Source organism: Vipera ursinii (assembly GCF_947247035.1).
Source record: "Vipera ursinii genome assembly, chromosome: 7".
NCBI classification, from domain to species: Eukaryota; Metazoa; Chordata; class Lepidosauria; order Squamata; family Viperidae; genus Vipera; species Vipera ursinii.
The window spans coordinates 15,360,672-15,385,996 of NC_139521.1; the positions used below are offsets into that span (position 1 = coordinate 15,360,672).

Consider the following 25,325-nt stretch of genomic DNA (forward strand, 5'->3'; position numbering starts at 1 on the left):
TGGCCCTTTTATGACTTGTGGACTTCAAGTCCCAGAATTCCTCAGCCAGCTTTGCTGGCTGAGGAATTCTGGGAGTTGAAGTCCACAAGTCATAAAAGGGCCAAGTTTGAAGACCCCTGCTATAGAATCTGTCATTGGCAGCCGAGCTAAATGAATCCGAACGCAACTCCAGACCCCCAGATTCTAACCGTCCCCCAACTACGAGAGCCTTCCATTTTTTATATCGCATCGGCCGCTCAGCCCCAGCAACTGCAGGTAACCTATCCGCTCACGCGCACCCACACGCGCATATCGCTCCCTTGGAAGGAACCGCCCCGGACGTGGCGTAATTACAGCGCGCCATCTCTTGTTGTCATCCGTTCGTGTAGCCCGGGGGGGGTAGGCCACCTCGGCTCTTTTATGACTCGTGGACTTCAACTCCCAGCATTCCTGAGCCAGCTACGCTGACTCAGGAATGCTGGGAGTTGAAGTCCACGAGTCATTAAAAGAGCCGAGGTGGCCTACCCCTGGTTGTAGCCGCACGTGGATCGGCCGCGGCCGCGTCTTCGGCTGTGCCGATGGACGGCGATTCCGGCCTTGCCGGCTCGACGGTGGCCGAGCAGTTGCAGACGCTGAAGGTCGCCTGCGAGGGAAGCTCCGATGCGGCGGCGGCGGCCTCCCAGAGACCCGCTTGGGAGGAGGGCGACGAGCGAGTCCCGCTTTCCCCGCAGCGCTTCTGCGAAGAAGCCCCGGCAAAGCCCGCGGGGCTTCCACGGGAGCCAGAGCCTCCTTGGGTCGGCCTGGAGGGAGGTGGCGCTGCAGGAGATGCTCCTCACGCTAGCAGCCCTGCCGCTGAAGAGGAGCCGGCAGCTCTTGGGGACGGCAACGGCCGGACCTCTCCCGGGATGAGTGGTGGGCAGGCTTGCCCGCCAGGCGAACACCCGCAGGCTGTGGCGGCAGCATCGGAAAAGGAAGGAGACCGCCCACCGTCCGAGGAAGTGAAGGTGGACCCTCAGTCGTCGTCGTCCTCCTCCTCCTCCTCTGCTTTCCAGCCTGGCCCCAGCGCACAGAACGGAGGACTCGCTCGCCGAACGGCGGCGGTCGGGCTGGAAGAGCAAGATGCGCTCTCGAAGGAGAATCCGGCGGCGCTACGGGGGGAGAAGGGAGCAGGGTCAATGGAGGGTGGTGGTAGCTCGGAATCGGACAGGTGAGTCGGGGGACGTTCTCTCTCTCTTTCTCTTTTTAATGTTCTTCACATTTTTTAGGCAGAGGAAGCTAGGTGATGTACCCATCTGTAAGTATTGCAGTCATGCCAGCCAGCTTAGGTAAGTAATAAGGAAAACAAACAAACAAACACGATGCATTAATATTGAGACTTGGCCTTTTTATGAAGCTGTGAGACCCAAGAGGTAACCCTAATACAGGGGTAGGCAACCTCGGCTCTTTTATGACCCGTGGACTTCAACTCCCAGAATTCCTGAGCCAGCTGTGCTGGCTCAGGAATTCTGGGAGTTGAAGTCCATGAGTCATAATAGAGCCGAGGTTGCCTACCCCTGCCCTTATAGCTTTAAACTTGACAGTTAACGAAGAACTGTAAAAATTGCCCTTTTCCAGTTCTGCAGTACTGTAGGTTGTCGTGCAAAAAATAGAAGGCTTTTCTTTTTTCTTAATAGCTGCTACATAACATTCACCGCACCTGACACAAGTCTTTGATGCATGTTGTCACTTATTACTAAAGGGAGATTTTGGTCAAAGCCAGGCCTTGTGATCATTGTTAATACTTTTTTAAATTAATATACGTTGAAAAATAGTATCTCCCTTTGCAGTGATACTGATGAAGACAGTTCATCTTCTCTTTCCTCGTCGTCCTCTCCTCCATTGTTGTCTGATGATGATAATCAACAAGATAAAAATGAAAATAATTCTCCTGCTACTAAAAAAAGTGAATTGACTAAAGTAAGTGTCTTTACTGTTATAAAACACAGTTGGGTGTTACCTAGGAAAAATTACCACCAAGCTACATTTAGCAAAATAATGAATTTGAGGGGACAACAGAAATATATTGTGCAAATTGAGGTACTTTATTTCTTTGATCGTTCATATAAATATTTATTAGCAGACTCTGCTATTCTCATTCCCCTTATAAATATCTATTTCTTCTTTGAGAATTGCTGTTTTGAGGAAGTGGAATTACTTGTAGAATAGAAATTTTATTCAGTTTCATCATAAGTTGTGCTATGTACATGTATCTAATTGATGTGAAATAATCTTTCACAGAAAAAAGTTTTAATAGTTTCTTTCTTGCCATGTACACAAGGAATGGAAGAAAGATGGGCTACAAAGATACATTTACTTTTAAGTTCTTATGTCTTTTTTCCCCTTTCCCTTGTGTTAAACCATATGATGCATCCATATTATACAAATGCATTCCAAAAAGAAAAAAGTACCAGATTTTTTAGTTACTTCAGCTACTCATTTTGGCCAATCTTGCCCAACTTTCAGAGGATTGAAGTTGTTTGGGCCAATTTTCAGAGTGCACAAATACAGCATTTTCTAGTTTTGGAGAACTGAAGAGACTCTTCAAGTATTTTTTTTGTGTATGTGTGGTTATCTTTAACATATTGCTTGTCAGAATGCATCATTAATATCAGTAAGAAAATAATTATAGCCTGTAGTGAATGTTAATTAAGTTACTTAGATTGGGAAAATTGAATGTGGGTCTTGGTATGCAAATGATTTTTAAAATTATTTATTCAGCAGGAGCCACTTCCTGTTGAAGACGTAATGATAATTCTTCCTGAATCTGTTAAATTGATGCCCTTTGGGAAAGTTTCCAGCATCATTGAACATCTAGGTGAGATGATGTGTGGAAATGTGTATTTTGTGTTCCCTGAAAATGTTTTATTTTGTAGTTATGTATGGGGTATTTGATTGTTTAATACAAGAGTGAGCAATTTGTGGCTCTTTGTGATTATTTTGCAGCCCCATAAAATATTTGATTTTCAGTAACATATTTTATAGTCCCTCCCCCTCCTAAAGGAAAATCCAGAAATTCCCTGTCAGGTTAAAAGAGGAATCATGAAGAAAATGTAACAATAATCCCCACATAGCATCTCATCTATTTTAAATGCATTCTGAAAGTTCAACATCAGCAGGGCATAGCAGCAAGTAGTGAATACTTGTACATATAAAAAGTTTGATAAATCATTCCAAGCAAAATTAATTATTCAGTCTTATTATATTTTTTAATTCAATCTTTATTACTTTAGAAATTTAACTTTACCTACATGATGCCATGGTTTCTCAGTTGAAACTACAGTTGAGTTTGTGTTGTGTTGCTTTCATGGTGTTCATGGATGCACTCTGCTAGTCTTTTGCCTGTCAGTCCTATATAGTGGCTGTTGCAGCCTTTATACTGTATGTTGTAGATGACTCTTTCTTCTGTAATATCTGAATTACAACCAGTGAATGTTATAATATAAATTGTAAGTCTACATTAATGCTATAGTCTACAATAATGCTATTAAAGCCTTGGCTGAGGAGAATTACAACATTCTCCTCTAATAGTTACAGCTCTTAAAAAATTTTTAGAGACCTGAGAAGTAATATATGAGGAGCCATCCCCTAAACAATATAAGACCAAATTACTAGCATTGGGACCAGAAGGGTCTATTTTAAGGAGAGACAGTAATTTAGTTCTGCCTGTGTTATTTATAGGGCAGTATAAAAAGACATGCTCCACAGTTTCAACCTCAGCCCTATCACAGGGGAATAGTAGCTCGCTAATGGGGAGCCTCTTAAATCGCCCGTCAAGTAGTGCTGAGGGCAAGACATTGAAACGGGCTAGAGAGAAGACTCTCCTATACTTGGGGATAGTTAGAGTGTAGAAGTATGAAGCCATCCTCAGTCCATAGATATATGAAACCAGTTAAAAGAACTTCAAGGCAAAAAAATCTTCCTTAAAGAACATTTTATTAGGAAATAAAATATGGGCATTTACTTAGTTGAAACCAAAACTGAAAGTTTCCTCCCCTGACACAAAGTTACAAGTTGCAATTCCCACCCTAAACCAAGCTGTCATGCATCACATTCTCCAAATACAATTAAACGTGGGCTTTTCTCCCCCCCGTCCTATTGCCGACAAATTTTTTTACTCACATTAACCTTGAGTATAGCTGCAGCTGCAATTGTTATGACTAAGAATGCTCGTTCTCCCTTCCCCCTTAGTCTGTCTAGGTGAAAATCCCCAAATACAGAGTGGAAAGTTACAATGAAATACAAAGTAAAATGGGTACAATTTCTTCTGTTGTCACAAAGCTGACAACAGCTTTACCCTCTTTCTGGAAGAATTTAGCAAAATGTTCATTTTTTTTCCTTTTTAGTAATAATTGAGTCAGAGAAGGGGCTTCCTCCGGTGAATGAAAATACAGTACTTTTCAAGGAAGATCGTCATTCATTAGGAAAGGTAAATATTTTTTAAATTATTTGGATGTATTGCTAATGCCATTAAACAATGTTTTAACAACCATAAACGTATTAGCAGCATAAAGACATTTTTGAGACATATTACGGTAGTAGGTTTCCTTAGGGAAATACTGTATGTTACCTGGTTTGCAAAGCACATGTTGTTAGAAAAAAATAAGAGTATATTTTTATGATACAGTACATCTGTTGATAATGGCTTATTTAATTTTTCAATAGTATACTTATTTGTATAAGACTTGCCTTTCTTAATATTCTTGAAAAACATATGAAACACAAATAAATAGCATAGTGAGTGTAAAAAAATTAAACATACAAACAGTTGAGTTGCTAAAATTTCCTAAAATGATCCTAAAACTGCTACCATGCGCCTAAAATTAATCCAATTGTTAAATAAAAAAATGCTTTATATGTCAATTAACAAGCAACAAGATTAGAAATCAGTTGAGGTGGGACTCACCTTAACTTTTATTATTGACTAGACCAGGGCTTTTCAACTAGTGGTACGTGTACCATTTGTGGTACATTAGCACAGGGCAGGTAGTACGCAGCACTGCCTAGCCAAATGTAGTGGGGAAGGGAAAGAGCCAGCACAGGCAAGGACATACTGTGAGAGAGTCCTCGGGAGCTGCAGAGTGGCTAGGGTGAGGCAAAGGCCCCAGGCTCACTTCTGGCTCACTCTTCCACATGAGAAAGGAGGGCGGGGCAGAGACAGGAGAGGCTGTAAAATGCAGTTTGGTCAGGAGAGGGAGAGAGAAAAAAAGCAGCCTTTGGAGGAGGTGGAGTCAGCTCTATCTGCACCAAGAGAAAGAAGGAGGAGGAGGAGGAGGAGGGTGGGGGGGAGAGGAGAGGAGATCAAGCAGGCCGGCCATGAGCCAATCTACAACTGCTGTGGCAGCCACCTGTGCTGGCAGCCACAAACAGGCAAGAAATGCAGCAGAGGAGGGGTTGCCCTCAAGGAGGAACAAAGAAATGTAGCATCAGCGGGAGGTGAGGCAGGGAGGGTTGGAGATGGAGAGTGGAAGGATTCTTATGTGCTTTTGTGACTTTGAAGTTCTGGGATTTGTGCAATGGGGGCTTTGTGTTCTTAAGGAGCGTTTGGCAATTTCTGTTTGGCTGGTGGCTGATGTCTTGTGTTAGCTTCTATTGCTCTGCTATTGTTAGCTGTAAGTTTTTGCTGCAAGGGATTTTGAAGTATTTTTTTTCCTGAATGGATTTTGCCTGTAGCATTCCTTTATTTATGAATGGAGCCATTTGGGGAGGCTGCCTTAGCCAGCAGCCAATACATACTACATTTTGTTTTTCTTCCTTGAGTGCCTGCTGCGCTCCTTAACTTTCCTTTCTAGCCAGTAGCTAATTCTTAAAGGGGAATGTGCCTTTTTAATCTAGTTCACTCAGCAGCTTGTCTTTTCTGTCTCTGGAGGCTTTTGCTTGTTTGATGAATATATGGAAGAGAGAAAATATGGGGGGAGTTCAAATTCTTCCTTCAGAAGGAGGTGGGCGTGAGAAAGAGGGAGGCAGGGAAGGAGGGAGGGAGGGAAGTCCCGCCTTAGCACTTGGCCATCAGCAGCCCTGCCATTGACTTTGCTTGTCAAAAGGTTGCAAAACGGGATCACATGACCCTGGGACACTGTGACCATCATAAATATGAATCAGTTGCCAAGCATCCAAATATGAATCACATGACCCTGGGCATGCTGCAATGGTCGTAAGTGTGAAAAATGGTCATAAGTCATTTCAATGCAATTGCAACTTTGAACAGGTTTTTTTTGGGGGGGGGGGGTCATTAAGTTTTTGACACCTTGCTAGGTGGTACTCGAATATTGCCATATCCTAAAAGTGGTACAATTGGTGAAAAGGTTGAAAAGCCCTGGATTAGACAACCCTTGGCATTGTTTTGCCCAGTTAAGGGGCACAGACCAAGATTTTTAGTAGCATGTAGATAATTACTAGTATCTAGATAATTACCAGTTTACAAAATTCTTGAGAAGTTTGAATTCAGCATGATATATTAAAATTTAAGATTTTTTTATTTAAAAAAAGAAATCAGTGTAATAATGTTCTTTTAAAGCATGTTTTAATTACCGTATATACTTGAATATAAGCCGACTCGAATATAAGCCGAGACCCCTAATTTTACCCCCCAAAAATGGAAAAAGTTGGTGACTCGAGTATAAGCCGAGGCTGGGAAATGCAGCAGCTCACCTTATGCTCCTCTCCAGAGATCTTCCCTCAGCAGCGGCCGGCAAAGTAGCTCGCACGCGAAACAAGCCCGGCAGAGGAGCCGGAGCGGCGAGCAGAGGCGCCCGGCCCAGATCCTGCAAGGCCCAGCCGAGACACGCCCCCAGCAGCGGAGCTGCTCCGGCTCCTCTGCCGGGCTTGTTTTGCATGTGAGCTACTTTGCCTGATGCTGAGAAGACCCGCTTGGGCACTCGGGTTGCTGTCAGTCTCCGCAGGCCCTTCTCGTTTCCAGGAACGTCAAGCGCGCTTGGCTCTCCACCCCCACGGCAGGGCAGGGCAGGGCAGAGACTTGCTCGCCCTTCTGACGGCCCTGAAGAGAAACGAAGGGCTTGCAAACTCCCCGCGAGAAGCTGGGCGAAGCGCGCGGCTGGGCGAGTGTGTGCCTGCGCGCGTATTTACGAAAGAAACGCTCCGAGAGTTCTTCTTTCTCCGCCCCCTTGGGGGGAACTCTAGCGACTGCTGTAGCCGCGCTTCTCTTCTCGGCTCCGAAAATAGGGATTTCTACTCTCTCTCTCTCTCTCCCCTCCCCACCCCGCATTCTCCTGCCTCTTCGATTGCGACAATAAAAGGGCGAAGGGTGCGCTGGTTTCTTCCTCCTTCCTCCCCCCCTCCCCTCCCCTCCCCGATTGTCAGGTGAGGCAGCTGGAGGTCTGGCCGGGAGATTGTAGCCGTTTTGAAACGCCGCGTCTTGAAACGCCCGATCAGCTGATTTTCGGGTGGAAGAGCCGCGGCTTGAATCTGTTTGCATCTGCCTGAATTAGACCGAAACGGCCTGAATTTGACCAGAGTTGCTTTGTAATGGCTGGAGGAACTGCAGAGGAGGTCTTGCCGGGAGATTGTGGCCGTTTTGAAACGCCGCGGCTTGAAACGCCCGATCAGCTGATTTTCGGGGCGGAAAGAGCCACGGCTTGAATCTGCTTGTATTTGTTTGAACTTAACCAGAAACGGCTCGTAATGGCTGGAGGAACTGCGGAGGGAGTGAATGCTCCAGCCTGGAATATTTGGAAAGGCTGGGGGAACCAGATGAACTGCAGCTTAAGCGACTGTTGCCGGAGGAGCCATGGCTTGAAACGCCCCAGTTTTGGGGCAGCGTTTGCTTGTTCCCTCCCTCCCTCCCTCCCCTTTCCCTCCTCTCTAAATCCTTCCTTCCTTCCTTCCTTCCTTCCTTCCTTCCTTCCTTCCTTCCTTACCCAGCCCTAATCCGGAAAGTGGAAGGAAAGAAGAGTAAAGGCTGGGCGGCGGAGGAGGGGAAGTTTAAAAAGGGGGCGGCGTTCCCTTTAAAAAGCCGCCCGCCACGCCGCGCTCCCTCGCAGCACTCGCGGCGGCTGGCTTCTTGGCTCCCGGTCTCCCCCAGGCTTCCCGGCTGTGATTGGCGAGCGAGCCTCCCGAGCTCCGGCGGCCGTGACATCAGCAGAAGCGGAGCAAGCAAAAGCGAAGGGGGAAGGAAGTTCACCAGCAGCACCTCGAGCCCGCTCCGAGCGCTGGCGGACGCGGAGCCGAAAGAGAAGCAGCATCTCTGCGCGCCCGGGCTGCTGGGGTGAAGTTGCAGCCGCCGCACCAACCAGCCGAGGAGAAGCAAGAGAAGGAAGTCGCCGCCGCTGCCCAGGCTGGGTTTCCTTGAAGGCTGCTGTTTGCACCCGGGAAGGAAAGTGCAGGAAAAAGGGCAAAGTGGCGAGCTAGCCCGGCATTCAACGTTTCTTCGCCGCTGCCATCCCCGAGAAGGCGAAGGGCTCCTATTTACAGCCACCCATCCGAGAGAAAAGCGGCTGTCGGTGCTTCGTCGGCCTTGATCCGGGACGCAGCCTGACCTCCCCTCGTCCCGGGAGACTCTCGCTTCCCCCCACCCCCCACCCTCCCTACATCCCGAGCCTTCCAGATCTTCGCCTGCCTACTCGCGAGCAGGCATGTTTTCCAGCCAATCCGGGCCTGGGAGCAGGGCGCCGGCGGCACGTCCACTTTCCCCGCACTCTCCATTCAGACGGCGCCCTTTGAGCCTGGAGTGATGCGGACGTCGGAAAAGGGCGCCGGGCGAAAGCAGCGAAGCGGGATCGCCGCGTGCCCCCCACTCCTCCTCCTCCTCCTCCTCTTCTTCTTCTTCCTCCTCCTGGTCGGCTTGACACCCCCATTTCGGCTGCTTCGCAAACTGCTTCCTCCACCCCACCCCACCCCACCTCACCCCTCCCCGCAAAAGATGCCGGGGTCGACAGCGTTTTTTCTACCCGGAACAAGCAAACACGCAGGCAACCCTGCACTATTCAGCTCAGTGAAGTCACGCTTGAAACGGCTTGAAACGCCCGATCAGCTGATTTTCGGGGCGGAAAGCGTGCGGTGTTGTTGTGTTTTTTTTCCTCCCCCCGAAAGTGAACGGCAGCTTTCCGTACTAGTGTATTGGCATGTCAAGGCAACCCTGCACTATTCAGCTCAGTGAAGTCACGCTTGGTTAAAAAACAGATTTAATAATAATAATAATAAGAAGAAGAAGTTGGGCTGATCAAATGTTTCAATAATGACTGAAGGAGAGCTGCTTGTACCTTGGTCTTTGTGCTGGTGTCTTGACATGCCAATACACTAGTACGGAAAGCTGCCGTTCACTTTCGGGGGGAGGAAAAAAAACACAACAACACCGCACGCTTTCCGCCCCGAAAATCAGCTGATCGGGCGTTTCAAGCCGTTTCAAGCGTGACTTCACTGAGCTGAATAGTGCAGGGTTGCCTGCGTGTTTGCTTGTTCCGGGTAGAAAAAACGCTGTCGACCCCGGCATCTTTTGCGGGGAGGGGTGAGGTGGGGTGGAGGAAGCAGTTTGCGAAGCAGCCGAAATGGGGGTGTCAAGCCGACCAGGAGGAGGAAGAAGAAGAAGAGGAGGAGGAGGAGGAGGAGTGGGGGGCACGCGGCGATCCCGCTTCGCTGCTTTCGCCCGGCGCCCTTTTCCGACGTCCGCATCACTCCAGGCTCAAAGGGCGCCGTCTGAACGGAGAGTGCGGGGAAAGTGGACGTGCCGCCGGCGCCCTGCTCCCAGGCCCGGATTGGCTGGAAAACATGCCTGCTCGCGAGTAGGCAGGCGAAGATCTGGAAGGCTCGGGATGTAGGGAGGGTGGGGGGTGGGGGGTGGGGGGAAGCGAGAGTCTCCCGGGACGAGGGGAGGTCAGGCTGCGTCCCGGATCAAGGCCGACGAAGCACCGACAGCCGCTTTTCTCTCGGATGGGTGGCTGTAAATAGGAGCCCTTCGCCTTCTCGGGGATGGCAGCGGCGAAGAAACGTTGAATGCCGGGCTAGCTCGCCACTTTGCCCTTTTTCCTGCACTTTCCTTCCCGGGTGCAAACAGCAGCCTTCAAGGAAACCCAGCCTGGGCAGCGGCGGTGACTTCCTTCTCTTGCTTCTCCTCGGCTGGTTGGTGCGGCGGCTGCAACTTCACCCCAGCAGCCCGGGCGCGCAGAGATGCTGCTTCTCTTTCGGCTCCGCGTCCGCCAGCGCTCGGAGCGGGCTCGAGGTGCTGCTGGTGAACTTCCTTCCCCCTTCGCTTTTGCTTGCTCCGCTTCTGCTGATGTCACGGCCGCCGGAGCTCCGGAGGCTCGCTCGCCAATCACAGCCGGGAAGCCTGGGGGAGACCGGGAGCCAAGAAGCCAGCCGCCGCGAGTGCTGCGAGGGAGCGCGGCGTGGCGGGCGGCTTTTTAAAGGGAACGCCGCCCCCTTTTTAAACTTCCCCTCCTCCTCCGCCCAGCCTTTACTCTTCTTTCCTTCCACTTTCCGGATTAGGGCTGGGGAAGGAAGGAAGGAAGGAAGGAAGGAAGGAAGGAAGGAAGGAAGGAAGGAAGGAAGGAAGGAAGGATTTAGAGAGGAGGGAAAGGGGAGGGAGGGAGGGAGGGAGGAAGGAAGGAAGGAAGGAAGGAAGGAAGGATTTAGAGAGGAGGGAAAGGGGAGGGAGGGAGGGAGGGAACAAGCAAACGCTGCCCCAAAACTGGGGCGTTTCAAGCCATGGCTCCTCCGGCAACAGTCGCTTAAGCTGCAGTTCATCTGGTTCCCCCAGCCTTTCCAAATATTCCAGGCTGGAGCATTCACTCCCTCCGCAGTTCCTCCAGCCATTACGAGCCGTTTCTGGTTAAGTTCAAACAAATACAAGCAGATTCAAGCCGTGGCTCTTTCCGCCCCGAAAATCAGCTGATCGGGCGTTTCAAGCCGCGGCGTTTCAAAACGGCCACAATCTCCCGGCAAGACCTCCTCTGCAGTTCCTCCAGCCATTACAAAGCAACTCTGGTCAAATTCAGGCCGTTTCGGTCTAATTCAGGCAGATGCAAACAGATTCAAGCCGCGGCTCTTCCACCCGAAAATCAGCTGATCGGGCGTTTCAAAACGGCCACAATCTCCCGGCAAGACCTCCTCTGCAGTTCCTCCAGCCATTACAAAGCAACTCTGGTCAAATTCAGGCCGTTTTGGTCTAATTCAGGCAGATGCAAACAGATTCAAGCCGCGGCTCTTCCACCCGAAAATCAGCTGATCGGGCGTTTCAAGACGCGGCGTTTCAAAATGGCTACAATCTCCCGGCCAGACCTCCAGCTGCCTCACCTGACAATCGGGGAGGGGAGGGGAGGGGGGGAGGAAGGAGGAAGAAACCAGCGCACCCTTCGCCCTTTTATTGTCGCAATCGAAGAGGCAGGAGAATGCGGGGTGGGGAGGGGAGAGAGAGAGAGAGAGTAGAAATCCCTATTTTCGGAGCCGAGAAGAGAAGCGCGGCTACAGCAGTCGCTAGAGTTCCCCCCAAGGGGGCGGAGAAAGAAGAACTCTCGGAGCGTTTCTTTCGTAAATACGCGCGCAGGCACACACTCGCCCAGCCGCGCGCTTCGCCCAGCTTCTCGCGGGGAGTTTGCAAGCCCTTCGTTTCTCTTCAGGGCCGTCAGAAGGGCGAGCAAGTCTCTGCCCTGCCCTGCCCTGCCGTGGGGGTGGAGAGCCAAGCGCGCTTGACGTTCCTGGAAACGAGAAGGGCCTGCGGAGACTGACAGCAACCCGAGTGCCCAAGCGGGTCTTCTCAGCATCAGGCAAAGTAGCTCACATGCAAAACAAGCCCGGCAGAGGAGCCGGAGCAGCTCCGCTGCTGGGGGCGTGTCTCGGCCGGGCCTTGCAGGATCTGGGCCGGGCGCCTCTGCTCGCCGCTCCGGCTCCTCTGCCGGGCTTGTTTCGCATGTGATTCCGGGCCAGGTGCTGCTGAGGGCGAGCAGAGGCACCCGGGCGACCCCAGCAGCATCAGGCAAAGTAGCTCGGCCGCGCGCAAGTCCTCGGTAAGTTCTTTTTTTTTGTTGACTGGAGTATAAGCCGAAGTGGATTTTTTCAGCCCAAAAAGTGGGCTGAAAAATTCGGCTTATACTCAAGTATATACGGTAGTTTAGCATTCGAACTTGAATTCGGCATTGTTATATGATTCTAAAACCTGTATTTTCTGTGATAGTCTGCAATTTCTTTATTTGGAAATTTTGGCATTCCTTAAAAACAGACAAGTTCAGAGAACACAAAGTACACAGTTCAAGACTATGAGCTCTTATATATTCCTTCTATTGATAAATAATAAAATTGCTTTTGGGACAGTTATAAGCAGTTAAATTTGAAGCTGAATTTCAGAGGTTAGAAAAATATTTTTATAGTATTTTCACTTCCCCAATAATTTTCCTTGTTAAATGTAATCAAGTAATTACAGAACTTGTTTTTATGAAATAATAACATTTGTTGTCTTGCAGATCTTTGAAATATTTGGCCCAGTGTCTCATCCCTTTTATGTAGTACAGTTTAATAGTCTTGAGCACATTCAGTCTAAAGATATTAAAATAAAAGATGCAGTATGTTTTGCTCCAGCTGTGGAAAGCTTCACTCAGTATATATTTCCAGAAAAATTGAAACAGTAAGTTTGACGTATACATTTTTTGTGTCTAATGTTTTTTTGCAAGTGCAAGATCTGCCTTCAGATCAACCAAGTGTTGATCCATTGATCAGGGCAGGAATTGACCAACTGGCTTGTTGTTTGAGTGTGGTGATGTGGGCTGAGAGAATGATTAGCCCAAAGTTACCCAGCCAGCTTTCATGCTTCAGGCAAAACTAGAAACCACAGTTTCCTAATTTCTAACCTGGTGCCTTAACCACTAGACCAGGGGTAGGCAACCTTGGCTCTTTTATGACTTGTGGACTTCAACTCCCAGCTGGCTCAGGAATTCTGGGAGTTAAAGTCCACGAGTCATAAAAGAGCCGAGGTTGCCTACCCCTGCACTAGACCAAATTGGCTTTCAAAGTTTGAAATATACATGCATACACACAAATAATTTAAACAGTAAAAAACTTCTAAACTCTTTTTAGCTGTGTCTAATTTATTATTTACCTTTTCATTTTTTATTTATGTAGACTTATCCCACCTTTGTTATTTTTACAAATAACAGAAGGTGGCGAACATATCCAACACACCACCTTCCTCCTATTTAGGCCCTAATGACCTAACCCTATCTATCTATCTCTGCATGTTTAACTAGATTTCAAAAATTGAGAGTTAAAAGTTTGTATGTTTCTTCATATATTTCGTAACCTGATCCTGTATTTAGAATTTTGGTTATTAACTGGATTGTCTGCAAAGGCTCACTAGAGCAGTCTTCCTCTACTTGCTACCCACCATATGTTTTTGAATATAATCTTCTTTAGTCATAGTAACTTGCAATTATGATGGTTGTCATCACTATAGTCAGAAAATCACTGGTCTCCCAGTTGAGGAAGGCTGTTCTGAAAATGTCTTCACCTCTGGTAACTTTTCAAAAGATTTTACCATTTTTCTTGTGAAGCACCATGACTTAGTTTTATTTTAAAGAAGAAAATACTAACTTTCAAATAATGCTAATATTATTGTGGTGTGTACTCATGGGGATTTTTCTTTCGTTCTTTACAAAAAAAACACCCGCCCTTTTGTGTTCTAGAGAAAAGGGATCAGATGCATCTTGGAAGAATGATGAAGAGCCACCTCTTGAGGCAAGGATATCCTTTGCATACTGATTTTGTACTTTAGTTTTTCCAATTCAAAATGTACTTCCTTTCACTTTGAAAAGAATAATATATGCAGAGAATATTACTTAACAAGTAACATTAACTTGGGAAAATTAATTCCGTCTCCTGGAGAATCTTATATTTTATTCCTGAAGTGGTAACTTCAGCTTAACTTCTTTAAAAGTTCATTTGTTTTTAATAACAAGTCAAAGAGTTGTTGATGATGCATTTCCCACTCATATCTCACTATTATACTGTATATTTAAAAATCCCTTTTCCAAAGCCCAAAATAGAGATGTTTTATTAGAAATTTAGGGTGTAAGCCACAATTTTTTGAGGATTGTCTCTTTCCTTTTTTATTCAAAAGGAACCAGATCTACCATCTGTAGGTTTTATGTGGGGTTCCTGAGAAGGGATTGAAAGGTTCCAGAAGTTCCATTCTACCAATATGATAGGGATATGCAAACCTACAGATCCAGGAACAGAATATTCTAGCATTCTCCGTGTTCTGTTCCTCCAAGCCACGCAAGTCCAGTATTTTAGGTGATCCAGTGATTAAATGATTTTCTGTCATTTAATCTCTGAATTCTTTCATAATTGAAAAGTGGCCAATATTTCCAATAATTTGGAAATAATTTGGAAAAGGTGCATTGGGGAGAGTAGAAGTGCAAACAATGCCTTTGCAACTTTTAAGAGCATACATGCTGTGTGAAAAGACACAAATCTTATAGAATTGCAAACAAGTACTATCCTTGTGTGTTTATTTGTACTGAAGCATGTTTTTTGAATTGAATCCAAGAATTGCATCTTCTTAGATGTAGGCTTTGTAATAATCCCGCTGGGGGGGGGAAAGCCCTAATAAGCAGGCATATACATAGAATGAAGGCTATTGCTAAGCACATTGATTTGTGCTTTAAATTGTAAGCTGCCCTGAGTCTTCAGAGAAGGGTGGGATATAAATGGGATTTAAAAAAAATGACTAGCTATTGTGGAATTGCTATAAAATGCAGGCATTTACCTTTTTTTAAACCTTCCAGTTTTTCATTTTATTTTTTTCTAGGCTTTAGATTTCAGTGATGATGAAAAAGAAAAAGCAGCAAAATTACAAAAGAAATCTCAGAATATAAAAAGAAAGAAGCTCAGATCACAGCAAAATGATAGCAGTAAGTAGCTGCTGTCCTGGAATATTGAATAGATATTTAAACAACCCAGAAATCCAATTTTACATATTATTTGTTTAAAGTTGATTCAATACATTCCACACTTTTGACTTTATATATAAGCCTTTCAGATTTAGTATTTTTATATTTATAAGAATTACCCTTTTTAAAAAGTGGGAGATCTCTTCAGCTGTTCAGGCATAAAGTAAATAGAAACAGTGGTTTGCAAAAGAATGTTGGTTAACAATTATTGGTATTTGCTAAGAAAAATAATGCTACCTTTGTATGTCAAAATAGCAGATCAATAATTTTATGTATGTGATGCTGAATGTTTGGAAAGTGGGGCATGGATAATCATGTATTAAAAGTATAAATGCCTTTGTAATTGTAAATCTGCAGGTTTTATATTTATGAAGAATATCTGGATGATAAAATAATACTAATTTTGAACTATTCACAGTTGCCTCTTTCAAGGTTTAAACTTAGTTTATCTAAATTAACAACAGATCCTAAATTTTCCTTCATTCCGTTGCTGCGCAGTCCATAACTCAAATAACTAGGTGTTACCTCAGTGTTTTCCATTAGGCAACTCAGTTGTACCACAATCTTAAAAAGCATACACATTTTAAATAAAAATGTATAAAAAATAAAAAGTACACAATTTGATGACTGTTATATAGTATGCCAAGAGTTATGGAACTTCAGTTTAGTTCATTAACTATTAGTGTACTCTTGGGGAAAACATAGCATTATTTTTACAATATTCATAAGCCATTAAATGATGCTAATCTCTTCTGATTTTTGTTTGCTTCTGTAGATGATAATGGGCCAAATTATCAGTCCAGACGACAACCTCCTTCAGAATATTCAGGTGGATATTGTAGAGGACAGCCTACAAGCAGGTTTTCATGGGGCAGATCTCCTCCTGTAGCTCCTTTTCCACGTCTCCATAGACAGCACAATATAACTCCACCGTATTATTCCTCTGACTATGCACACTTGCAGAAAGCACCTACTTTTTGTCATCAACAGAGGCTGGAAAGTATGAGAAGACATCAGTATTCCTTCCCACCCCCATCTTTTGAAACTGTTGGTAATAATACAAATTTTCCACCCCCACCCCCACCAGTAGATTGGGGGTGGCCTCCTACATGTCCTCAGAACACCTATGAGCCTTTATTGTCTATGTTGTCTTTACCCCCACCGCCCCCACCTCCACTGCCCCCACCATCTACAGTGCCTAATACTGGCAGTTCTCCTTAGGACAGAATATATTTTCAGACAACCTATAAAATTAAATGTCCTACCTCAGTGGTAGATATGTTAATATTTTTTTATTTGCTTTGAGGGAGGTACATTATTTTTAGTTATTTACAGAAACTAAAATGACCATTTTGTATGAAATAAAAATATGGAAAGATGTTTAGTGTCTGTTGCTTTACAAATCTAATGGAAAGAATATTCAGTATTTCTTTTTACCGTCCACATTGACCAAAAGCTATAGATTTCTACATATCTCTTGTGTATAAATTTAAAATTTCCTCTAAAACAAATTTTCTTGTTTCTCGATGCAATACGTACTTTGTGCTGCCTTTTTATAATTGTTCTCTTTGCAGTAGAAAACAATTCAATTTAAAAGCAAAATTATTCATAGAATAAAATCTCCATAACCCAACAAAACCTAAATAGTATCCATATCTGTAACATTTGGTGGCACATGCTTAATTGTGCTTAGAGAACATTCAACAAAATATTAGAAAATAATTTTAAAAGCATGGGAGGAAAACATGTTTTAACTACATATCTATGTATCCATCATGTTTATTTTCAAGGTTAATGTTATTGTAATATATTTGATTTTGACTACAAAGCTAAACTAATGTAGGTTTACCTGAGGCTGCATTATAGTTAATGTGGTTTATTTCAGTTGTAACTACAACTATGAATTTCTCATCGTCCCATTTTTTTCAAACCATTAACACATTAACTTTTCCTTTGTATATTTGTTTACTCTCATTTATTCTTTATATATGATCAATCATATGTCAACATACTTATTTTAGTCTGATCGTTATATTCAATTTTCAACATTCAGCACCCATAAATTCTTTTTTTATATATAAATATTAATTTTCTAGTTTTACAATCATAAGTACTTAATAAGCAATGTGTTGTCTGGGTCCATTAGTAATTCCATGGTACATATTACCTTCTTAAATCTAGGCCCAATATTACACCATCCAATGCTTCCTCTCCCGGTAGTACACGTTTCCCCACATTAGGCAAATACAATTCTTGTTAATACATATACAAAATGTATCGCTTATAGTTTCTCATAAAAAGTTATATTTGGGTAACAAAAAGCTTCCTTTATTCAAACCCTCTTAGCATTTTCATATTTCCCTTCTCATACCAAAATATAATATTCTAGTTATAAATTCTATCTTTTTAGTTATAATAATAGTTATATTTCTAACAATTATCTATTCTAGGCCATGTTCAAACATCTGATTGATAGTATATCCCATCTAATGGGTCAAAACCTCTATTTTCTTCAGTCTTACTCTAGCTTTCTTCCTTTGCCAATTAACTTTCCAAGTCAATCCATTTGAATCATCAAGTAATTCTTTCTCTATTTTTGTGTTTATTTTTTGGAATAAGAAAGACAATTTGATTAAAGTATTTTTGGAAGGATGCTCAGCCCATTGATATTCATTAAACAGCCTCCCTCCAATTTCCCACAATTCTAACAGCTCTATCTTCCACTCGATCAGCTCTTTCTTATTCTCAAAAGTGTGTTCTGGGATCTTGACAGGTAAGATATCTTTTCCATTTCTGATATCGCTACGTCTTCTAATTCTTCGTTTGTCTGAGTCCGTTAGTTCCATTCTTTAAGTCCTCCATCTTTGGATCTGCTTCCTATGATTTTCCTTCTATTTTCTGGGTTGCTAGCTCCTTGTACTCATTTTCTGAGTTTGTAGATTTAGATTAAAGAATTGTTCTTTTATGTCCTTTGTGTTATTTTTAGTCCCATGAGCTAAGGCAATTGTCTCTTGTATTGATTTTAACATAGAAAGAATTTCTTTCTGAAATTCATCAACATTTTCTTTGGTATGTTAAGCTGGGAACTTTGAGGACAGATGTTACAGATGGTTTTTTTACCATTTGAAGCTAAGTATGGAACATACATTTTTTTTTGTTTGTAGACTTTATAGTCCAATCTAGGGATTTAAAAAGTTTCAGTCAGTTATTCATTTGCATTCCTAATTATCCAGCCTATCAGTCTGTCCTTAAGTCTCCCCTCAGCAAATATAAGTAAAGTTTTCTGTCCAATGAAAAAAACATCCTTTCTGTCCAGAGAGAGAAAAGCAATTAAAAATTGTCCATCAATCAAAGGTTTATAGTCTATAAAGTATTCCATCATCTCAATAATGCATGTTTCTTCTATAAGGAAATAGTTCCATGACACAGCTCTAAAAGTCCACTTTCAAAATAGTTTGTCTCTGCCACAGATAAGCAGCCCAAGAAGTCCCCCCCCCCGCCTTTTCCCAGCTGCAGTCTTCAAAAGTGAAAGTTTCTGAAAACAATAAGTCTTATCTGAATCTGGGCTTCCAGCCAAGTTTCCTTTAGGCATAATAAATTGTGCTGTAGTTCGCCACTAGATGTCGATGCCATCTTCCAGCTTTTTACATCCAAACTTATATTACAAGCTGTTTAAGTCTTTATAAAAAAAATCGCAAAAGCACTTTTAGTCCCCAAATTCTAAAGTTATATATGTGTATGGTTTCCAAATTAATCTTGTAATTTTCTGTTTTCCCCCAAGCAATTAACTTGCCGCTTTTCTTTTCCTGAGGGAATGGGGTGGAAATTCCCCTTTCCTCTCTCATAGGGGAGGATTCTTTGGCCGTTTTTTCCCCCAGGAAAAAGTCAAAGTCAAAGAAATGATAGGGTCTCACCCAGTTCCATCCATATTGCTCCAAAGTTGCTGGTTACTGCTTATTTTCTTCGGTTGTCAGCAACTTCTGACTGGCCACACAAATGTAGCCAGGCTTTCCCTCACCAGTTTGGAGGGCTTCCTCAGATCAAACGGAAGGGCCGCTGCCCTCCTGCAATCAACAAAGTTCTCCTCCATCGCCTCTTCGGGGTGACTTTTGATCCTTTTAGGGTCCTCAGTGGGGTGAAGTCAAACATGGAAGACAGAGCTCCATCTTCCTGCACCCATCATGCCGCAGTGTCAAATAAGAATTCAGCACCCATAAATTCTTAAACATCTTGTTTATGCATATTCACTGTAGAAATATATAAGCCATTTTTTGTCCTTTGAACAAATTCTCATTTCTTACAACAATCACCACAGGATCTACTAGTTATCCACAGTAATTTTCATCCACTTTCTCATCTTTTTATTAATTTTCAGACAAGGCATACCAATTCAGTATTGTAGGTTGTTTTTTTTTTTTACTTTTTACCTTTTATGTATAATATGGATCAAATCTGTCAATTTTCCACCACAAACAACAAACAGAACAAGAAGCAATGGATGGAAACTAATCAAGCAGAGAAGCAACCTAGAACTAAGGAGAAATTTCCTGACAATTAGAACAATTAATCAGTGGAACAACCTGCCTCCAGAAGTGGTGAATGCTCCAACACTGGAGGTTTTTAAGAAGAGATTGGACAGCCACTTGAAGAAGAGACTGGACAGCCATTTGACCTCCAACGTCACTTCCAACTTACTACTACTACTACCACTACTACTACTATTATCAGGGCTTTTTTTCTCATAGAAAGCTCAGAACGGTGTTCCGGCACCTTTTTTTTTTTTTTTTTTGCAAAAAAAAAGCTCCCCTCTGAAAGCCTATTGCAGGGCTAGGCAATCTTGGTCCTTTTTTATGACTCGTGGACTTCAACTCCCAGAAATCCTGAGCCAGCCATGCTGAAGGGAAAGGGAGAGGTTTACAAGCTGAGCCATGCTGGCTCAGGTATTCTGGGAGTTGAGTCATAAAAGTCCTTGAGTCATAAAAGAGACTCCACTAGAAGAGGACATTAAAATTATTTACACGGTTACTTCTTTAGGAACTAAACTTTTAGAATCTAAAACAGCTAATTCAAAATAGCCAACAGGAAAGAATCTCACATTTTTCCTCTGCTTCTGTCTTTTGGAGGGTAAAATTATATAACAAAATCTATTTCCTATCTGCAATGAAATCAAGGTAACAGGAAAGAAATAAGAAACATTTTTCTCATTTTTCTAATTTAGCTGATGCTAGAAAAAAGTATCTTTTGTACATATTCTTGAAAACTATTTTGAATCTAACCATCTATTACAACTAAACCACTTTAAACAATTCTTAAGAATGAAATATTCTTAATTTGGACTTTACTTTTACTGTTTGGACTGTTGTGTGTTTTGAAAAATAAATTATTTAGAATCTAGTTATGTTGCACTTCAATCTTTAAATAATTAACCTAGTGTATACATAACAATATATGATGTTTTCCATGGTGAGCTTAACATCAATAACATTTATTAAAAAGGCTAAAATAATTTCTGGTGGTATATGTACATTAAAATTTTGTTTAGTCACAATCTTTCACTTTTCACATTCTGGACAAGCAGTGGTCATGTATCCTAGCAAAAGATGTTACATATGTGCATAGGCATAGTCAGAAGCATATGCCTTTTTAAAAATATCAAACATGCAAAGAAACAAAAATAAGTCCAAAATATCTGTATTACATCCAGAATGCCAACTTTGCAACCAATATTTCTCATCCATAACTATGGCACCCTAAGGATACCTGCATACATGCAAATGCTTCTCTGGGATCAGTAACGCAGCAGGGATTGCTTTTTCCTTCCAGTAACAGATTGCTGGGAAATAGCAAACATGGCCTTAAGAATTCCAATGTTTGTTACAAATTTTTCTGGATGTGGTTGGAAAGAGGCCTACAGGGAGTGCAGAATTATTAGGCAAGTTGTATTTTTGAGGATTAATTTTATTATTGAACAACAACCATGTTCTCAATGAACCCAAAAAACTCATTAATATCAAAGCTGAATATTTTTGAAGTAGTTTTTAGTTTGTTTTTAGTTATAGCTATTTTAGGGGGATATCTGTGTGTGCAGGTGACTATTACTGTGCATAATTATTAGGCAACTTAACAAAAAACAAATATATACCCATTTCAATTATTTATTTTTACCAGTGAAACCAATATAACATCTCAACATTCACAAATATACATTTCTGACATTCAAAAACATAACAAAAACAAATCAGTGACCAATATAGCCACCTTTCTTTGCAAGGACACTCAAAAGCCTGTCATCCATGGATTCTGTCAGTGTTTTGATCTGTTCACCATCAACATTGCGTGCAGCAGCAACCACAGCCTCCCAGACACTGTTCAGAGAGGTGTACTGTTTTCCCTCCTTGTAAATCTCACATTTGATAATGGACCACAGGTTCTCAATGGGGTTCAGATCAGGTGAACAAGGAGGCCATGTCATTAGATTTCCTGCTTTTATACCCTTTCTTGCCAGCCACGCTGTGGAGTACTTGGACGCGTGTGATGGAGCATTGTCCTGCATGAAAATCATGTTTTTCTTGAAGGATGCAGACTTCTTCCTGTACCACTGCTTGAAGAAGGTGTCTTCCAGAAACTGGCAGTAGGACTGGGAGTTGAGCTTGACTCCATCCTCAACCCGAAAAGGCCCCACAAGCTCATCTTTGATGATACCAGCCCAAACCAGTACTCCACCTCCACCTTGCTGGCGTCTGAGTCGGACTGGAGCTCTCTGCCCTTTACCAATCCAGCCACGGGCCCATCCATCTGGCCCATCAAGACTCACTCTCATTTCATCAGTCCATAAAACCTTAGAAAAATCAGTCTTGAGATATTTCTTGGCCCAGTCTTGACGTTTCAGCTTGTGTGTCTTGTTCAGTGGTGGTCATCTTTCAGCCTTTCTTACCTTGGCCATGTCTCTGAGTATTGCACACCTTGTGCTTTTGGGCACTCCAGTGATGTCGCAGCTCTGAAATATGGCCAAACTGGTGGCAAGTGGCATCTTGGCAGCTGCACGCTTGACTTTTCTCAGTTCATGGGCAGTTATTTTGCGCCTTGGTTTCTCCACACGCTTCTTGCGACCCTGTTGACTATTTTGAATGAAACGCTTGATTGTTCGATGATCACGCTTCAGAAGCTTTGCAATTTTAAGAGTGCTGCATCCCTCTGCAAGATATCTCACTATTTTTGACTTTTCTGAGCCTGTCAAGTCCTTCTTTTGACCCATTTTGCCAAAGGAAAGGAAGTTGCCTAATAATTATGCACACCTGATACAGGGTGTTGATGTCATTAGACCACACCTTCTCATTACAGAGATGCACATCACCTAATATGCTTAATTGGTAGTAGGCTTTCGAGCCTATACAGCTTGGAGTAAGACAACATGCATAAAGAGGATGATGTGGTCAAAATACTCATTTGCCTAATAATTCTGCACTCCCTGTAGAAATGCCAGCACAAATACATCACACTTGCTGAACGTGCACACACAACTAATTACAATCTTCAGTTATATGTGATATATCCAGGGCTTTTTTCCCCACAGAACGCTCAGAATGGCGTTCCAGCACCTTTTTTTGCACACACACAAACACACACACAAAAGCTGAAGGAAACTGTTCCGGAGAGCCAAATTCTCCTCAGGCAGCCAGGTTGCAGAGCAGCAGAATACATTGCAGCGACAGGCCTTCAGATGGCTCAAATAGAAGGAAATGCAATCCATACAGGCTAATTTAAAAGTGGGAGGGTAAGAAGGGACGAGTGTGAACAGGTTGCTTAGCAACCTGCTTAAACAGTCACTGTAACTTTCAGCTCCTGGTGCCTTGCCTTTTCTAAGCTGGGAAGTTGAAAAAAAGGCTAAAAAGAAGGCAATAGAGCGCTGTCAAGGAAAATGTATAGATATAGCCAGCAGACGTTTAGGGAACCTTTATTTTTCATACACTGTTTGAATTTTGTTTTAATGCCATGGTGATACACAATCAAATGTAGTCAGTCTTTTTTTAATCCCAAAGCATCTGTTCGTTAAATACAGTATAACAAAATTTTGGATGATGAAATTATTTTTTATCTAAGGATAACTAATGATAACAGCACTTAAATTGTTATTTTGTTTTATTTTTGCACAAAAAAATTGTATAATTTGCATTTGCATTCATTTACAAATAGCATATGTTGTTAAAATGTATTGGTGTTGAAATAATTAGTGCACACATATACGTAAAACCAGTTTATTGCATTTGGCAATTGTACTTTAAAAAAATCTCATTATTAACCAATATAATTCATTTAATTTGAAATCAAGTGAAAAATTGATTTAAATTATTTTATTAAAACAAATTAATGGCAATTCTTTTATAAGAAGTTGCCTCAAAGAAAATGAGTTTGACATGCCTGCTCTAGATAGTTGAATGCTCCAAAATAAATTCTAGACCAGGCCTGTACATGCAGCCTACCAAACACCCTTGGACAGAGCACAGACTTTTTTTTAAAGTAATAAAATCAACACCACTGCCCTGAAAGTCATGTTGCCTAGTGCCTCCATAGCTTACCATGACCTCAAACTCCAACACTGTAGATGGTCCTCTAGTCACCAATCATTGATTAGCCCACCAGCATTCCTTTGCAGACCACAAAGATTTTTAATTTATCAATGTGGGCCTTTCCCTTCTACAAGTTGCACAGACCTCTTTTAGATTTTCCTCTTGCCTTTCCGAGTTAAGTCCTTGGTCTGTCATTGAGCAAGAATTGACTTTGTAGGGAAGCATATTATCATTTGATGTATATTTAACATATGTTCTACCTTTATTTACCGATTATATAATATTTGTATGCAATCCACATGGTAAGGTTTGAGGCAACTTACAATATTTTTAAAATCAAGATTAAAACATAAAGCAGGGCTTTTTTTCCTCATAGAATACTCAGAATGGCATTCCGGCACCCTTTTTTGCACACACACACACACACACACACACAAAAAGCTTTTGCACAAGCTATGCTATCCCTCTATTGGCTTTCAAAAGCCCATTGGCTTTCGAAAGCCAATAAGAATTGCTGCTGAGCATGCCAAAATACCTGGCCACAAACGTTGCACCAGCAAGTTGTCTGCAGCGAAGGCGAATTGGCAGAAACTTTGCATCCCTCCCTGCTGCCCAACTACACCAACTAGGTAAATAAGAGATGACAAGGAGTGGGAGGTGGGTTCTGCGGAGTCTATGTGCATTCCTTCCTTGTGCTCACCCGTGTCAGCCAGCCTGGTGCTGGACCTGTGCCACTGTCGCCTCGCCCTGCGTGCCTTAAGTGGCCACCCTGCATTGACTGGCCCACACTGCCTCTGCCGCCCACCCCGCACAGCCCCGTCATATAGAGTGGGCCCCACTGCTCCCACAGCACCAGCTGTGCCGGCTCCGGCCCTGGGGGGCAGCCCACCATCAACACCCCTCGCACCTGTGACCACAGCAGCAGGTTTTGTCGCAAACCGAGTGATTGGTCAACATACCGGTAGTATCTTTTGCCATTTTAAGCATTCCTTACATAATAGAGAAGAGAACATCACATATTGTTTTACTGTGCTCATGTTGAGTCATTTACTAATCATTCAATTCTCACAAATGCTTTATTTCAATCATATTATCCCTCCTTTGAGCAATTAAATTCCCAATCCATGTTCATACAAACAGTTTATAAAGTCTATTCTCTTCATAATACAGCTTTCCTAGATGAAGAAACTTAATTTTCAGTAACCACTGAAAAGCAAAATGTGCTCTGCAAAAAAATATTTTTCTCAATTTTGTTTATCGCTACCTTTTATGTCATTTCAGTGAAAATCTTGCCACTTTCTCAGACTAACCTCAAATGGGCTATCTTTTTTTTCAAATTCCAGCTATCTTTCCCTTTATATAAATAGAACAATAGCATTCTTCGAACTCTCAGACACAGATACAATGTGTGTCTGATTACTACTACTGGTAATGAAAAGATAATATTTTTCTAAGCAGAGAATTCATTTTGGGTTTCTGAACAACCCAGGCACTTTTTCTGTACTCTCTTGTCATTTTCACACCACCATTCATTTTCATTACAAAATAATTTTCTTCCTTGATAGCATTCACTCAGAATGGCTCATATTTTTCCTAAAATCCACCTTTGAATCTTCCAGAATGGCCATTATTATTATGCAACAATTACCAACATAGGATTCTTGCTATCATATGCACCTACTTCAATGACACTAATTCGTACTTTCAGCTTTCATTCATAATTAAACCTACACTTTCACTTACTTGTGTGCATATTATTCAACTCAAAAAGTGTCAGGTTTTATTCAAATCTATTACATCTTTCTCTTTTCTGTTAATTACACAGACATGTAACATTCATTTTATTATA

At 42.7% G+C, this 25,325-nt stretch overlaps 1 protein-coding gene across 2 annotated transcripts; it reads left to right on the forward strand.

The window, feature by feature from the left end:
• The first annotated feature begins 491 nt into the window (after window positions 1–491).
• NAF1 (nuclear assembly factor 1 ribonucleoprotein) lies at window positions 492–16,289 on the forward strand. 2 transcript variants are annotated; one of them, XM_083367541.1, is made up of 8 exons: window positions 492–1,186; window positions 1,806–1,935; window positions 2,737–2,833; window positions 4,362–4,444; window positions 12,426–12,586; window positions 13,641–13,692; window positions 14,768–14,870; window positions 15,685–16,289. In XM_083367541.1, the coding sequence occupies exons 1-8, from the start codon at window positions 558–560 to the stop codon at window positions 16,128–16,130; spliced, it is 1,701 nt and encodes a 566-aa protein (XP_083223667.1). In that variant the 5' UTR covers window positions 492–557; the 3' UTR covers window positions 16,131–16,289. The 2 variants fall into 2 exon arrangements, with proteins under 2 accessions (XP_083223667.1, XP_083223668.1); XM_083367542.1 differs by having other exon boundaries at window positions 2,740–2,833.
• The last annotated feature ends 9,036 nt before the right edge of the window (window positions 16,290–25,325 follow it).

Coding starts and splice junctions, on each gene's coding strand:
- NAF1 (XM_083367541.1), top strand. CDS start 558: ATGGACGGCGATTCCGGCCTTGCCGGCTCGACGGTGGCCGAGCAGTTG. Junction 1,187..1,805: donor GGTAGCTCGGAATCGGACAG/GTGAGTCGGGGG, acceptor CTCCCTTTGCAG/TGATACTGATGAAGACAGTT. Junction 14,871..15,684: donor ATCACAGCAAAATGATAGCA/GTAAGTAGCTGC, acceptor TTGCTTCTGTAG/ATGATAATGGGCCAAATTAT.